At 44.4% G+C, this 15,608-nt stretch overlaps 1 protein-coding gene and 1 long non-coding RNA gene across 9 annotated transcripts in view; both read right to left on the bottom strand.

Annotated features, from left to right (window-relative positions):
* The window catches only part of LOC115897051, a 47,975-nt gene that overhangs the window by 19,460 nt on the left and 12,907 nt on the right, over positions 1-15,608 (bottom strand). The window lies entirely within an intron of this gene.
* Positions 6,436-6,784, bottom strand: LOC115897050 (40S ribosomal protein S27-like). The gene has a single exon (XM_030929655.1). It carries the CDS (start codon positions 6,754-6,756, stop codon positions 6,502-6,504), a length of 255 nt encoding a protein of 84 aa, XP_030785515.1. The 5' UTR covers positions 6,757-6,784; the 3' UTR covers positions 6,436-6,501.

Below are 15,608 nucleotides of genomic sequence, written 5' to 3'. Positions count from 1 at the left end.
TTCTGTAGATAATATTATATCCTGCTTTTTAATTTAATATTATATTGTGAGAATTTTCCCATGAAGCTGGAATTTATTTAAAAACATACTTTTATGACAGCTTGTCAAAGCAGATGTCGTCCCTCCTGTCATCCTGGGCTTACAGGTGGACTCTGCTTGGTTTCCTTAGGATTAATTTCTAAAAGAGAAATTACTTGTGTCAAGGACACACAGAGAATGATAAGTGTTTGAAGTGACGGTTATCCTAAATACTCTAAATTAATTATTACACATCATATGCACAAACCAAAATGTCACATGTACCTCATCAATATGTATAATTATTATGTGTCAGTGAAAAACTGAATACACCGAGTTCTACTCATCATGGAGATTCAACAAGGTTAGTGAGTCAAGCCCTTGAGGAAGCTGCTTGAAGACTGTGTCTATAAAGAAATGGACCACCTTAAAAACCTGGTCAAGAAACCAATACTTTGAAATCCACCAGTTTTAGAGTCCAAGATAAACCACTGTTTGAAACAAAGGGTTGTTTTCAAATGTATTATTTTTAGAAGAATTCAGAACATCTAAAACCAGGCTATGTTAGAAACCAAACTTACTTGGTCCTGTCGGACACCTCGATGATCCAGTTAACATATATTCCTAAGCTATGCTTATGTGTTCAGTTCTATGCCAGAAACAGAGATATTAGACATAGCCTCGACTCTCAAGGAACGCACACCTTAGCTGTTAAGCTGGGCAAAAAAGAAGAAATACATGAGAAGCTAAATAAAAATATGTGTTTGATAATAATCTAAAGAAAGGCACAGAGAGAAGCTGAGATGAGGGAATAGCTGAGCCTCATTAGTGGCTGATCATTGAAGCAGGAATCAATCAACTTCTGCTTCTGAGGGGCCAACATGACCTTTCCGAGGGGAGCACTGACTCTAAAACAAGCCTCTATGCCCCGATGAACTACACTGTGATGTCCAGTGGCCCTCAGGCTGTTGTTTCTTTAGGTTTGTTTTGAACTTCCCTTAAAGAATAAATACAAGAAGCAGGGCCTGGTGCACACCTGTCATCCCCGCTATTCAGGAGGCTGAGGCAGGAGGATGGCTTGAACCCAGGAGTTCCAAGATGCAGTGAGTTATGATTGTACCACTGCACGCCAACCTGGGCGACAGAGCAAGACCCTGCCTCTAAAAATGAAATTTTTTAGAAGCCATAAAAATTTCTCATTCATTCCTCATAAAAATGAAGCCATGTAAATATGACTTTTGGAAAAGAGCCGACGTTAGTGTTCAACATGGTAGAATATGGGATCTTCCATAGAGTGGTTGATGCAATGAAAAATATATACAATTGTAGTAGTCAGTTCTGCCCCTAACATTTGTGGGGTACCAGGCAAGAGTGCACATGGAGGCCCACACACCATAGGTTTAAATATGTAAAAGTTGCTTGCCAAACTAATAAATATGTCCATATCCTCCTGCCTTTGCAAATATACCTTCATAATGACCTGAAGACAAGGTTCAAATGTAAAATTTCTGGGCACTTTGAGCTTAATAGCACATGTATGTAGCAGTGCAGGACATGCCAGCTCCTGGCCTCTGGCCTGCCCCCTCCTCTTCTCACCCCAGCTCCTGAGTGGCTCTCACACACAGGCTCGGCCTGCTTAGGCCACATGCCCAAGCTCTATGCATGACTCACAACAGCTGCCCGTCTTCACCCCTCAGGCCCAAGGGTGGTGTCACCTGCAGTATGGTGCTCAACAGGAAGACAGAGCCTAAGGAATCCCTTCATGCAGGACCTGAAAGTGAGAACAGAGCATCTTGGGCAGGAAATTTGGGGTCCCAGTTACCTGGAATGTGGTCTACAGAAAGACACATGAGCTCCAGGTGGGCACGTCCTCACTCCAGTGGGTAGGGGCTAGGTTGGGACCCTGTAAAGCCTGGGCCCAGGGCAGCGCTGCCTCTCACTGAGTCTGGGCTGGCCAAGAGCCACCATTTGTGGAATGCACTCTGTGCTGTTCTGTGTGCTTACCGTGTGTTGTAATTTCCACGTCACAGAGTTTTCAGGGAGCTTGCTCAACTCAGCTAATAATGGCAGAGCCAGGATTCCATCACTGGACGGCCATCTAACTCCAGAATCCATGCTCTTCCTTGCACTGGTTTACCATTTCTCATTAAAGGCTGGGAAGCACTGGATTGGATTATTTCAGAGCCCACTCCCTTCCCAGTGATACTCTTCAGCTGTGTGAGCAGGGCAGGCCCAGCGTCACCACCTCTGCGATGAGGTGGTGGTCCAGACAGCCTAAGTTTCAGACTTGCTGACTTACATTACACACACTCCAGACTAAGTTCTGTTACTAAACACTCCAAATCTGGCTTTGTTGATCATTTGTGAGCACAGACTATGGTGTCTTCATCTGAACTTTCTCCGGATGATCTCCCTGAGTAAATGGGAATGTTGAAATGACTCCGCCCGGGTGAACTTTTCTCTTATCCTCCTGGAAATTATGTGGTTCTTTCCTGCTGCTGGCAACTCACAGTGTGGAGTAAACACATTCCCTTGGAAATGCTCTTAATTCTAGGTTTTCTAACATGAAAGTACTTTATCAAAATAATACTTGGTCTAAGCAGTGTTTTTTCCTGAGTTTCAACATCTTAGCTCTATGGATCATATTCTGACTAAGGCTGTGGCTCAGTGTTGATCCCATTCCTTCATTTCTGGGTTGAGGAGCAGTAACTGAACTACTAGAAAGCCTTTCACACTTCCTCTATGCAGGCCAGCTCGGGAACTTTGATAAAGAACCTTGGGAAATGGCAACCACTGCAGGGCTCACAGCCCCTCAATGCTCAATAGCCCCCAGCTGTGCCTGCATGCTACCAAGGCACATAGGATAACATTTCCCTAAATTAAATTTATAACGTATTTTCTATCCCTGATATTACTCCCCTAAGAGCTAGTTAATGGGCAAAGGACTGAGTACTGGATGGTAGGATTTGGGTCAGCTGGGTAACAACCTGGCACAGTTCTAAACAGTGTGGCCGCAGGGGCGAGTTTCATTTGATGGTCCACAGAGGCGCGATTTCAGTATGCATGTGTTTCCCTGGGCAGTGGCAGGATGGGTTCCTGTTTACTGCTCTCATTTGTCTAGTTGTGAAAGAGTTAGTTTCATTCTTTTTGCTTGTTAACATCTTCAGCCCAGCAGCAACTTAACCTCTGGGCTGTTCAGATAGTCCTGTGAGGTGAGAGCAGCAAGAATCCAATGTGGTCATTTTTAAAATTTTAATCTCAATCTTCTTTCCTTTTAGAATACTATTCAGTAACAATTTAGAGCCGTAGACCAGCACGCCTTTAGCAGAATGACCTCATGACTCGGCATCCCAAGTTGTGAGTTCTAGTTCTGGTTGTGCCACTTCCTAACTTTCACTTTGCGCCTCAGTTTTGTTAATGGTCAATTGGAGATAGAAGTGTTTGCCTTGTGTACATGGAGAGATGGGCAGGAATCTGAGGACCATTTTGACAGTCACGAATGAGTTAACCAAGGTGATAGGAAGGTGAGCAAGACATGGCCCCTGCTCTCAGTGGAAAATCAACATGTCAATGGCTAATGATGGCCTGGTGTGTGGGTGAAAGAAATTGAGACTTTGAAGTACTTTCTGTGAAAAGTTATTATTATTAAGCATTAATAGAGTAGCTTGGAAGGTAAGATGAACCTAGCCAGTCTGGGACTCTCAGACGCTGAATTGGCCCAAGTTAATGCCAGGACACCAAGAACAGACTCACAGTTCATCTGATGGCAGCTTCTAGGGCTGAGCTTGCAAAACACAAATCTGTGTAGTCAAGGTTTTGCCTACTCTTTTTGGAGTTGTTCATAAGCATGGTACAAAAAAAAAAAAAGATTCTGAGTTCAAATAAGTATGAGCAATGCTGTATACAGCATGACCCTTGACAATTAATCTTCCTTCCTTCCTTCCTTCCTTCCTTCCTTCCTTCCTTCCTTCCTTCCTTCCTTCCTTCCTTCCTTCTTTCCTTCCTTCCTTCCTTCCTTTCATTGAGTTTCGCTCTTGTTGCCCAGACTGGAGTGCAATGATGCGATCTCAGCTCACTGCAACCTCCACCTCCTGGGTTCAAGCGATTCTCCTGCCTCAGCCTCCCGAGTAGCTGGGATTACAGGCGCCCACCACCACACTTGGCTAATTTTTTGTATTTTTAGTAGAGACGGCATTTCACCATGTTGGCCAGGCTAATCTCGAACTCCTGGCCTCAGGTGATCTGCCCGCCTTAGCCTCCCAAAGTGCTAGGATTACAGGCATGAGTCACCATGCCCAGTCAACAATTTCTTATACACATTAACAGTTAAAGATTCTGGAAACTGGAAAGTCTGGCATTAAATAAATCTGTACTTTTGCTTACCTCTGTTTAATTTAAATTTGTGCATGCAAGACTTTTTCAATTCCCCTTCTATAATACCTCAGTGAGAAGTGTTCCAGAAGGCACCAGTTTGGGAAACACTGAATGGTAATGTTATGGCAAACATCTGAGGTGATTATAAGAGAACCAGATACGATTGTAGATGTGTTGGCTCAAATCTATTTCTAGTAGTAAAAAAACAAAAACAACCTAAAGCACATGACCTACAGAACGTGGGTCAGTAAATCAAAACAAAAACGTACGTGATCATTGTATTATTCATGGTTTATGCAAGATGTAAATGTGCTAATCCATCCAGCACTCTATTTCAACTTTCTTATTACCTCACCTGAATATTTCTTACTTAAACCTGATATTTTATTTTAGAGCTAGATGTGAATCTGTCACTTTTACAAATTTGGGTGAGTCATGTGACCCATTTACTTCTGTCATTTAACATGAATGACAATACAGGACTATTTTGAGGATAAGGGACACTACCTGTAAAACCAGCTCCCCCGTGCGTGGCACACAACAGGTCCTTTGCAAGTCACTGCTCTCTTTTGCTCTCCAAATTGTTACTAAAAACATTTGTGGTGGCTTTATGTGAAGTCGGTAGGATTTTCAAATGAAGCTGTTACTAGTTGTCCAAGGCTGTTATAGGATTTAGGGGGAATTTTTGTTTCATGCTTCTTTCATTTGAACAGAGAAAAAAGAAAAACATAAAATTGTTGACTTCTGCTGCCACTTCCTTCTTAACCTAGGAAAGGAGACTGTGGGTGTAAGTGTGAGCTCATCACTGAAAGCTGAAGTGGCATGGCTGCCATTGTGGCTGTGGCCCACTCTGGAGCCTGGGGAGAGTCTTCTGTCTGTGGTGGATGGCTGTGGCCAGGACTAATGTCATCCAATAGGCTCACTTCCTTCATCTAGTTTTTCTTTTTACGTATGTGCTTATGTAACTTGTGGTGGAAAATTTTTGCCAGAAACCCAGAGGGAAGTGGCAATCTACTTTTGTTCTTATGGTGTCTTTGTTCTACAGAATCTCGTTTTTGAAAAAGTTGAGACCATCCATCCATGCATCCATCCACCCACCCATTCATTCAACCGCCAGCAACATCCAGCATCACCATTTACTAGCTCACCTACTGTGTAGGCTATAACATTCCTGCCCTCATGGAACTTATTGTCCAGAAGTGGTGACTTTAGCACTCGACGGAGGGCCCACACATTGCTATCTGTAGGCAACCACAAGGGACATTTTCTTAAGTGACCAGCAGTCTGGTATACAGCATGACTAAATTGTAGCTCTTGTCTGAAAATCTCAAAATGCACTTTCAAGAGAATAAATGAATAAAGATTGGCTACCTATTAACCACTGGTAGTCACTTAGACTTTTTATCTCCATCTACCAAGCAAAGTCTTGGGTCTGAGATCCTCTGATATGTAAGAAGTCATCTCTACTTTCAAACAGGTGCAATTGTCAGCTCACGCTTACCATTCAAGACATGTGACTCTAATGCAATATGGTTTTGTTTTACAAGGCCTAAAGCCTTGAATGATTGAAAGATGCATTCCTAAAAAACAGTGAAAGTGTCCAGGCTTCTGGTCAATTCCTGTGGGAAAAACCCATGACCAGGACTCACTGTCCTGAAACATTTCCTGATTAGGGTGTGATAAGTACAAACCTTCTGGATACAAGATAAAAAAAGACAGACCTGTGGCAAGGGCAAAGGATGGTGGGTGCACTGAAGTGTCAGGCATGAAGTGCATAGTTCCAGCAGCTATCTCATTTAATGCTCCTAATGATTCTGTAAAGTTGGTTGTATTTCCTGAAGAGGAGACTGAGGCTCAGAGAGGTCAATTAATTGCCCAAGAAACCAATCCAGGTATATCTGCCTTCTAGTGTATTGCCCTTTTAAGCTGTGCTACATAACATTCTGTTTGGAAGCTTGAACACGGCAGTAAAGGCGTCTGATGGATTAGGAAATTGAGCTAGTGTGCCCCAATCTCATAACTTCTCTACAGCTGCAGCCCTACTTTTTTTTTTTAATCCAAAATGTGTTTATTGAGATGGTTTCCCACTCATCTTGATTCAGAGTGCTTTTAGTGCTGCTTCCTCCTAAAGGAACATCCTTCTGTAAGCCTTGCTTTTCCTCCTGTAGGCTGGCAGAGGACAGTGGAGCAGCCAACACACAAAACTACCGCTTGTGCATGGCTAAAGACCGTGGTGATTTTATAGCATCCTGGGCATTTCACATCCATGAAGTAGGAACTGGGGCTCTGCACCAGGCATTTCTGCTTGTGTTTCCCCTTCTCCTCTTCTGGGGAGGGATGAAGGAGATCCTTTGCGAGAGGCATGTTCTTGTGTGGGTAGGTCGTCACCGCCGGAAAGGCACAGCCCTACTTTTTTGCAGCAGCAATCATCTGTCTTCACCCCATGAGGTTGTGGATTAAGAAGCCTCCGGAGGCTCCCAGGTGGCTCTGTCCTTTACCAGCTGGGTGGCCATCGAGGGACCACTCCCAATCGTTATACCTCAGTTTCCTCAGTTTACCAAAAAGGAAATAATACTACACTAAAATGAAAATCATAACAATAAGGAGCACTGGGATCGGAGGCGAGAAGCTTCAGCCTGAGAGTAAAGACAGACCTGTATTTGAATCTAGTGTCTGCCATTTACATGTGACCTTGGGGAAGCTTCTTAAATTCTTTAGTCTTCAATGTCCTCATCTGACAAATGGAAAAAAACAACATTACCTCCCTCGGGGTATTGTGGCAAGGATTAAATGAATGTACGTAAGCACCTAGCGCAGTGACTGGAAGCCTGTGATTACTCAATAAAGTTAGCTACTGTTATTACCCAGGTTGACTAACAGAGGGCTGTTGTAAAGATTATTCATTGTGTTACTTATCGTTAGTAGTGGCTGTGGTTGTGGTTGTAATGAGTGTTTACTATTAATATTTTTTTTGTGGTTACATGCTTGAAGAAGAGCCAAATGACACAGCTATATCTTACCCTGAAATACATAGATCTCAACCAAATATCCCTAGATCTCAGGAGCAAAAACTACGAGATAAGAGCAAGTTCACCAAGAGCAGCTGTTACAGGTAAAGTAAGCGTTTGAAGAAAATATTGGGCCTTCCCATAACACAGTTGATCCTCGCCCCCGGCCAGTGCTGGTACTCACCAGCATTTATTCACAGGCCAAGGATTTGTGTCAATCATTTTGGCTGGAAAAGTGTGCCAAAGGGACAATCTGGACATCAGGAAAAGAACAATGCAGGATGGTGGTGTTTGGGTAAAGCATCACAGAAGCTACAGGCCCACAGCTGTCCCTGCTGGAACTCCCTGGTGCGCTCAGCCCTCCAAAAGCAGACAAAAATGCTCTGCAAGGAAATGAAGAAGTTCACAAAACAGGCTGGTCTCTCTCCACAATGGGTTTGCGAATTGTGGCCCGCATGGAGACAATTCCTTTTCTCATGCCCATGGCAGTCATCACTAACCAATGATGTTACTCTTTCCTGCTGAGCCCAGACAGAGCTTCAGAATCCTTCCCAACAAAGCACACCTGGCACACGCTGCTGAAAGATCAGCATTTTCCTGCAGGATGAAGTCTAGTGGTAATCTCACTTCAAAATATCCGCCTAGCAGTCTTCCAGCATTTCTAAAAATGGTGGCAACAGCAGGCCCTACTGGTTTCCTATCTAACAGTGACTCACCTATTCTTGGTCTTTCTTGGCAGAGTCTACCTTGCACTATGGAGGCTGAAATGTCAGGTATTCCATTTACCAGTCTCCTCTGCAATTAGGAAGGTTACATGGCCGATTCCTGGCCAGTGAGACACAAGGGAACTCTTTCTATGTCACTCTGGTGATCGTATTTTTGCTGATAAAAAGAGATGTGCAAAGAGAAACATGACTCTTGGGACTTGCATATGTGAGGCTGTAATGTCTGGAGCTGTGGCCATCATCTCCTAACCATAAGGACCTAAGCCTAAAGGCAAAAGTCTGTGCTCTGTGGATGGTGGAGCAAAAAGATAGAAGGCACCTGGAATTTTTTTTTTTTTTTTTTTTGATGGAATCTCACTCTGTTGCCCAGGCTGCAGTGCAGTGGCATGATCTTGGCTCACTGCAACCTCCACCTCCCAGGTTCAAGCGATTCTCCTGCCCCAGCCTTCTGAGTAGCTGGGAGTACAGGCATGCACAATCATGCACGGCTAATTTTTGTATTTTTAGTAGAGCTGGGGTTTCAGCATGTTTGCCAGGCTGTTCTCAAATCCTGACCTTAGGTGATCCACCCGCCTTGACCTCCCAAAGTGCTGGGATTACAGGTGTGAGCCACCGTGCCCAGCTGGGATCTGGATCTTTAAGAACATTCTTTGTCACTAAATTTACCAAATTTGGAACCACCTACTCCTGGACTTCTCTTTATATGAGAAAATAAGCCATTCTTATTTAGGTCAATTTTAGTTGGATATTTATTTATTTATTTTATTTTTTGAGATGGAGTCTCACTTTGTGGCATGCAGTGGCACGATCTTGACTCACTGCAACCTCCACCTCCCAGGTTCAAGGGATTCTTCTGCCTCAGCCTCCTGAGTAGGTGGGATTACAGGCGTGCACCACCATGCCTGGCTAATTTTTGTGTTTTAGTATAGACAGGGGTTTCACCATATTGGCCAAGCTCATCTTGAACTCCTGACCTCAAGTGATCCACCTAGCTTGGCCTCCCAAAGTGCTGGGATTACAGGTGTGAGCCACTGCGCCCAGCCTAGTTGGATATTTTATTACTTGCAACCAGAAGCATTCCTACTTGATTTGAATCCGTGTTCTTATGTTTATGGAATCCCCTACCTTAAATAGCAGAGCACACTCCTGGTAGCAAAGCTATTGATGCCAGTTGCTCACTTTCTCAGCTTCCTGTGTGATTCAGAATGGACGTATTATGTAAGCTCCACCAATCATATGCACCCATGCCAAGCCTTGCTTAAGAAGCTCATAGCATATAGAAATAGAGGTGGTACACAATCCGTGCTAGTGAAGGAGCCAGGAGCTATGTCCAGTTTCCGCAGGCAGTCTTGACAGCAGCTCTGCCTGCAGCTGCAGCTGGAGTCTGGTGATGTACAATGTCAGGAGTGCCGCTAGTGTTGGCAGTGCCCTGCAGCATCACTGGTGGCATTATTTGGAGTGGGTAGGGGAGGATTTCCTGGGTGCATTACTTCCAAGCCTGGCTCTCCATCCTACCAAGAGAATTTTTGAGCTTCTCAATGTCCTTTTAATCAATCCCCAGCTTGTTTAAAATAGCAAAATTGGTTTCTGTTGCTACAACTAAGAAGCTTAACTGATAACTCATATCCAGTGGCAACTATGGATGACACCATCTGAAAGAAGTCCTTCATCAGCAAACTGCTCGCTTGCCGTCTCATTTGAGTGCATAAACAGATACATCTCTAAGTCCTGGTGTGTAAACAATTGGAACATTTTCACTTTTATTAATTTGGATTTCCTTGGTGAGGAAGATATAAACTCAACAAAATTGTTAAAAGAATCCTCCAGAAACACACGAGACAATTTTTTCTACTTCCTGGAAGGAAACAGGAGTTTAGCCTCTGTCTTTTTTGCGGTTGCTCAGTGTCCACAGTGACGCAGTTACCATGGTAAGAGCTTCCTTTTGAAAGCAGAGTGGAGTCAGCCCATTCAGAACGTGTTCTAGCAGGCATGTGATTCTTTCCTGCTTCCATAGACACCAGTTTCGTTGTAGGCTCCATGTATTGTTGTCTTCTTCCTGAGACCTTGGGCTGGGGCCAGCAGAGTGGGTTTTGATAACAGCTGTTTCTCTCCTGGTTCTTTTTTGATTTCTTTGATATATTAGGCTGCGAGGGAAGATTCACATCACATGCCGAAGTGATGTGAGAGCCAGGAGCAGAACCAAACCTCCTCCTGGAAGATTCTTATGCTGTTTAGGCCTTGAGGGTAGACCAGATGGCTGACACTGACCCTGTAGCTATTCTGTAGTCTGTAGACTAAAACTCCTACCATAGGCCCACTTGCCTCAGATCTTTATTTCCTGTTCCTCTTCTCATCCTTAAACCCTTTCTTCTTTAGTTAGTCAATAATAATAATAATAGTCACCTTTAATAAGTACATACTATCAACCTTCCCACAAGCTATATGCTTTATATACATTATTTCATTTAATCCTCCTACCTCCTCTGCCAGGTAAGTATTATTACCCCCATTTTACAGATGAGAAAACTGAGATGTAGAGGGGTTAAGAAGTTTACATAAGGTCCCTTTGAGAGGTTGACATTATTTGTGATCTTCTCCTATGTCCATGCTTTATTTCCCAGACAGACTCTTTGAAAGCAGGAACCAGGTCACATTGATTAGTCTCACACCCACAGTGTTAGAAAGCCCTGATTTGTATCATTGGCCTATTTCCATTGTCTAAATATGCCCATCATCACTCATTTCAAGCTACCAGTGTGAAATCACTGGGAGCAGATGTGCACAATGGGCTCCCACAAGCCAGGGAAAGCCAGCTATGGCACCTTGCTGGCCCCTGAGATATGCATAGATATCTAAGGGGTCTAACCCCAAACTCTGCTTGTCTGTTTGGATAGGATTTTGGCTCTGTCATTCTCTAATAGTTGTTAAAAGCACAGTACCTTGGAAGAGTCTGCTAATGAGGGTGGTGGATACTTCACCCAAATCTTACTCTGTGCCCTCTCAGGGTAGGACACTCAAGATATGTGCCCGTCCCGAGGGGGACACACCCCTCTGCATGAGGTGATGTTTAGGCAGAGGGAAGTGGCATCCCTTCTAAATAAAAGCAAAACAGCTAAAACAAAGCCTTTTTGCTGTGATTTGGAGTTATAAGGTGAGGAATTTCTTCTAAGAATGATTAACCATAAAAGCATGCAAAATATGTCTGACCGAACACAAAGTTTAATGATATCGTATTCTTCCTGCCAATGACAGACCTTTTCATCATTCTCTTACGTCCGAGATGCTCTTGTTTACATGAAAACAAAACTCCTCTTGTTTAAGATATGATCACACTTACCACGCTTACCCTCACCAACAGGAAGGTGTTTTAAAATACTTAACAGTAAGAGATGCTGGATTCTATGTTTCTAAAACAAGTGTGCTTAGAACAATAAGTAAATATGTACATTGTGTGGTTAGGAGGGTAACAGATTTCTGGTTCTTAGTAAATCTCCAAAGAGTTCCAAATCTCTTAAGTTAATGAAATTGGAAATTAATTTGGCAGCTCAGTAATAGAATGACCTCATAGGTACACATGCTTAGATTAGAGAACTCATTCATTCTTTCAACAACATTTTATTGAATGTCTCTTAGGTGCAAGACACTCCATAAGGGTCTAGGGATATAAAGAAGAGAAAAACCCAGGCCAATGACTGGGGATGAAGTGGCTAAGGGAGGCTTCCAGGGGTTGGCAAACCACAGTCTGAGGGTACAACCCAGCTGCAGCCTGGGGTTTACTGGAGCGTGGCCACACCTGCTACTTACGCATCCGCTGTGGCCACACCCACCACTTACGCATCCGCCATGGCCACTTCAACTCAGGCACCCAGTTGAGCAGCAGCTGGGACAGAGACCACTTGTCCACGAAGCCTAAAATACTCACTGGCCCTTGAGAGAAAGAGTTTTCCAGCCTCTGGTCTGAGGAGAGAGAATGTAGCCCACACTATGGTGCTATGGGGACCAGAGATGAGAAGACAGAGTGGGATGAACTTTAGAAGGTAGAATCTGTCAGGCGGGGAGCACAGCGTAGGACCAAGGATCATACCCAAGTTGTCAATGGGACTTGGAGGGAGAGCCCTCTGCTTCCAAGCCACTTCCTTCCCACCCCGTGAGCCCTGCGTACACAGCACGCCCAGCATTTCCTCCTTCCTAATAAAGCAAACTATTTATATGCTTCTCAAAAAATCCCTATATTTAATGTGAATTTTTTTCCCAGAGGTCTTGGGACAGTAAGTCTAAAATGAACACCTCTCTTTTTAAAAGTAACAGTTTATTGGAATATTGTCAACTGCTTTATCCAATGCTGCCATAGCAATCCAGGGGAGGCCAGCCACTTAAAGAAAATAGAGCAATATTGAACTCGGTAAGTTAAAACCTGTACTGGTGTTTTTCACCATCATCATGACTGTACTAATCCAAAATAAGGCACTATCGGATAACTAATCTTTCATAGATAAAAATTTAACAAAGCAGTAGCTAGGTTTCTTGACAGTAAATCTTTGCTTTATTTCTTTATCTTAATTAGAGAAATAATGATGGGTTAGGCTAAAGGCAGGTGAGTCAGTCTGCTAGGAGAAAGGTGACCTTGAGGATTTGTTAACTGTTAACCCACCCAGAGGTCCTAAATGTCACACACTTCATGAATTATGCCACAGGAAGCTCATCAGTGCCAAACAACCTAATTAATGACTATTGGACCCAATAAGCATGACTGAGGCCCTCTGGGTGTAGGCACCGCTGTGCCTATGCCCTGCCCTGGGGTGGCAGAATTACCAACAAGACCAGCCACTGCCCTTTAACGAGCTCACAAACCAGTGTGAGAGGACGGGGCTTCCATGGGTGTCCCAAGAAGTCAAATGTAAGCCCTTTTTAGTAGAAGTGGAACCATCCTGACAGCTAGTGCTCTGTCTTCCCATCACGTCTTCCCAATTCTCCTGCCAATAGCACCACTCGTCTCCTCCTGCCTCCCTGGCCCTGCCCCCACTAAGTGATTGGAATGGAAGCCGCTGCCAAACACAGAACACTTCCCCGCCCCGGTCCCACTCTGATGCCTCCGTCCTGCCCCTGGGCTCCTTGGTGAATGAAGTTTGATCCCTGCCTCCTGGCATCGCTGACTTCCCACAGTTTGGTTTTGAGACCCATAAATTGCCCATATTTGCATAAATTAGTTTGAAGTTTCTGGCCCTTGTAGAAAAATCCTTACGAATAAAAATGTGGCCAAGAAAGCCCAGGAGAGGGAGTGGCTGTTTCCAGCTGGGCGCACTGAGAGGGTTTCTGCAGACAGAGGCGGAAGGGGGTGCCCAGCAGCAGGTACTGCACAGGCAAAGGCCAGGCAGGGTATGGCGGATTTGGGGAACAAGGCCATGGCTGATGCAATTGGGATCTACTTGGGGGAGAGAAGAAGGCCACGGCTGGAGAGGAAGAAGAAAAAGAAACACAATTTAAAAGCCAGAATATCTGTGATAAACTTCCAATGCAGGTGAGAAACTCCCCAAGTCAGGGGTCAGGAGTGCCATCATTTTAGCCCTCCTTGGGTACAAATTACTCTTCGAGAAGTGGCAATCTTCGGGCAGCATTAGAGAGCAGAAGGCCATGTTCAGCTGGTTTTTCTCTCTCCTTTCTGACCTCTCACTTCTTGGTATCTCTGTAATTAGGGCTTGCTTACCTGTTTCTGATTGCCAGTGTCAATGATGAGATATCTGGGAGGAATAAGCTGTTTAACATGCACTCTACTCTGAAATATGGTATTTTTGTTGGGCTTTAATTTGCCTGTGGCTGCTGCTGACAAGTTTTAAAATGTATATTCTGGGTCTGGCCCTTGAAATATAGAAGCTACACGTGAAAGCCACATTTTGTGTGTGCTGCTCACAAACGAATGTACTCCATCCTTAAACGTGAAGACCTCTCAGATCTTTGGAAGAAATGGACTCTCTTTGTCTTTGTTAAAGCAGGAGATCTTAGTGAAAAGTATTGCATAGGGCCGGGGGCAGTGGCTCACGCCTGTAATCCCAACACTTTGGGAGGCCGAGGCGGGCGAATCATGAGGTCAGGAGATCGAGACCATCCTGGCTAACACGGCGAAACCCATCTCTACTAAAAATACAAAAAATTAACCAGGTGTGGTGGCACGTGCCTGTAGTCCCAGCTACTCGGGAGGCTGAGGCAGGAGAATCGCTTGAACCTGGGAGACAGAGGTTGCAGGGAGCCGAGATCGCACCCCTGTACTCCAGCCTGGGTGACAGAGCGAGACTCCGTCTCAAAAAAAAAAAAAAAAAAAAAAAGTAGCGCATAAGTTTTGAAGGCAGCTTCTGAAAGTCTGAGCCTCCTACACGTGGCTACAACAAAATGCAGAAGCGGGGAGCACACCTAGGACCTCTCTGCGCTATTTCTGCATCTTCCCCTGTGTCTGTGATTAATTTCAAGATAAGAGTTTTTTTAAATGGGGCAGAGTCTGCAGTTAAATACATATGGGAACTGCTGGACACTGTATCAACTGCTAGAGACCCACAAACCACAGGACCGTTCGGAAAGTTCTGAGAGGTCCTGCAGCCAAATAACAAGATTCTTTCCTGTGAATAACAACTTAGTACCCCTTTGATATGTTTAGCTACATGCTGCAGAATTGAATTGTTAGTTTTCTCAAAGAGGTCAGTTTTTGAGAGACCAAAATCAAAGCCTGGAGAGGCCGTGGGCAGAGATTAGAATTCACGCAAGCGTTCTTGGCTGCCTCTCCTAGAAGTATGTTTGGAGCCTGCCAGCCCTGCCGTGTGCCAGGCATGGAACCTCCACAGGCTCAGACACCTAGCATTCCTTCCCGTTATAAACGATGCTGTTGGTGAGACCTGCAAACACTGGCCTGTAGTATCCTGGAGGTCAGAGGGGTGAGAGTGAGCCCAGCCCATGTGCAGGACAGTGAGGAGGCCAGAATGACCAGGGCAGAGAGGGCAACACGCTGGGAAAGTGATGGACATGGGAATCCGTCCAGTGCTAATTGTGTACTATGCAGTGAGGCACTTGCAGGAATACGGCAGCTGTTGGCCTTAAGCAGCCTAATTGACATCTAATTGGTTGGAAATATTGGGACAGATTAAGCCAGTACACAATGAACTATATTACAAAGGAGAATATGAATGCCCTAACATGCCACAACGATCCAAAGAGAAGGAGTCATAATTGCTTGGGTCAGAACTATTCTAAGAGGCTCCTTGGAGGAAGTGATGTTAAGGAGGATCTTGAGGAATGAGTAGAATTTCAAAGGCAATGTCTATGTTGTATCAGCTCAGACTACTACCGACTGCAAGGAATGGAAACCCCAACTGACAGGGTTCACCCAGTTAAGCATTACTGCTGTTTGACCATATCATATGAAGTCTGGAAGTCAATGGATGGATCTTAAAAACAGGCTAAGAGATCAAAAGTCCACTCAAAAGATTATGTTCTGTGC

The sequence above is a fragment of the Rhinopithecus roxellana genome, chromosome 4 (assembly GCF_007565055.1).
Source record: "Rhinopithecus roxellana isolate Shanxi Qingling chromosome 4, ASM756505v1, whole genome shotgun sequence".
NCBI lineage: Eukaryota > Metazoa > Chordata > Mammalia > Primates > Cercopithecidae > Rhinopithecus > Rhinopithecus roxellana.
The sequence above is the reverse complement of the archived record's forward strand: the minus strand, read 5'-3'. Positions and strand labels throughout refer to the sequence as shown.

Bases quoted from the DNA above. Each gene is read 5' to 3' on its own strand.
- LOC115897050 (XM_030929655.1), bottom strand. From the start codon at position 6,756: ATGCCTCTCGCAAAGGATCTCCTTCATCCCTCCCCAGAAGAGGAGAAG.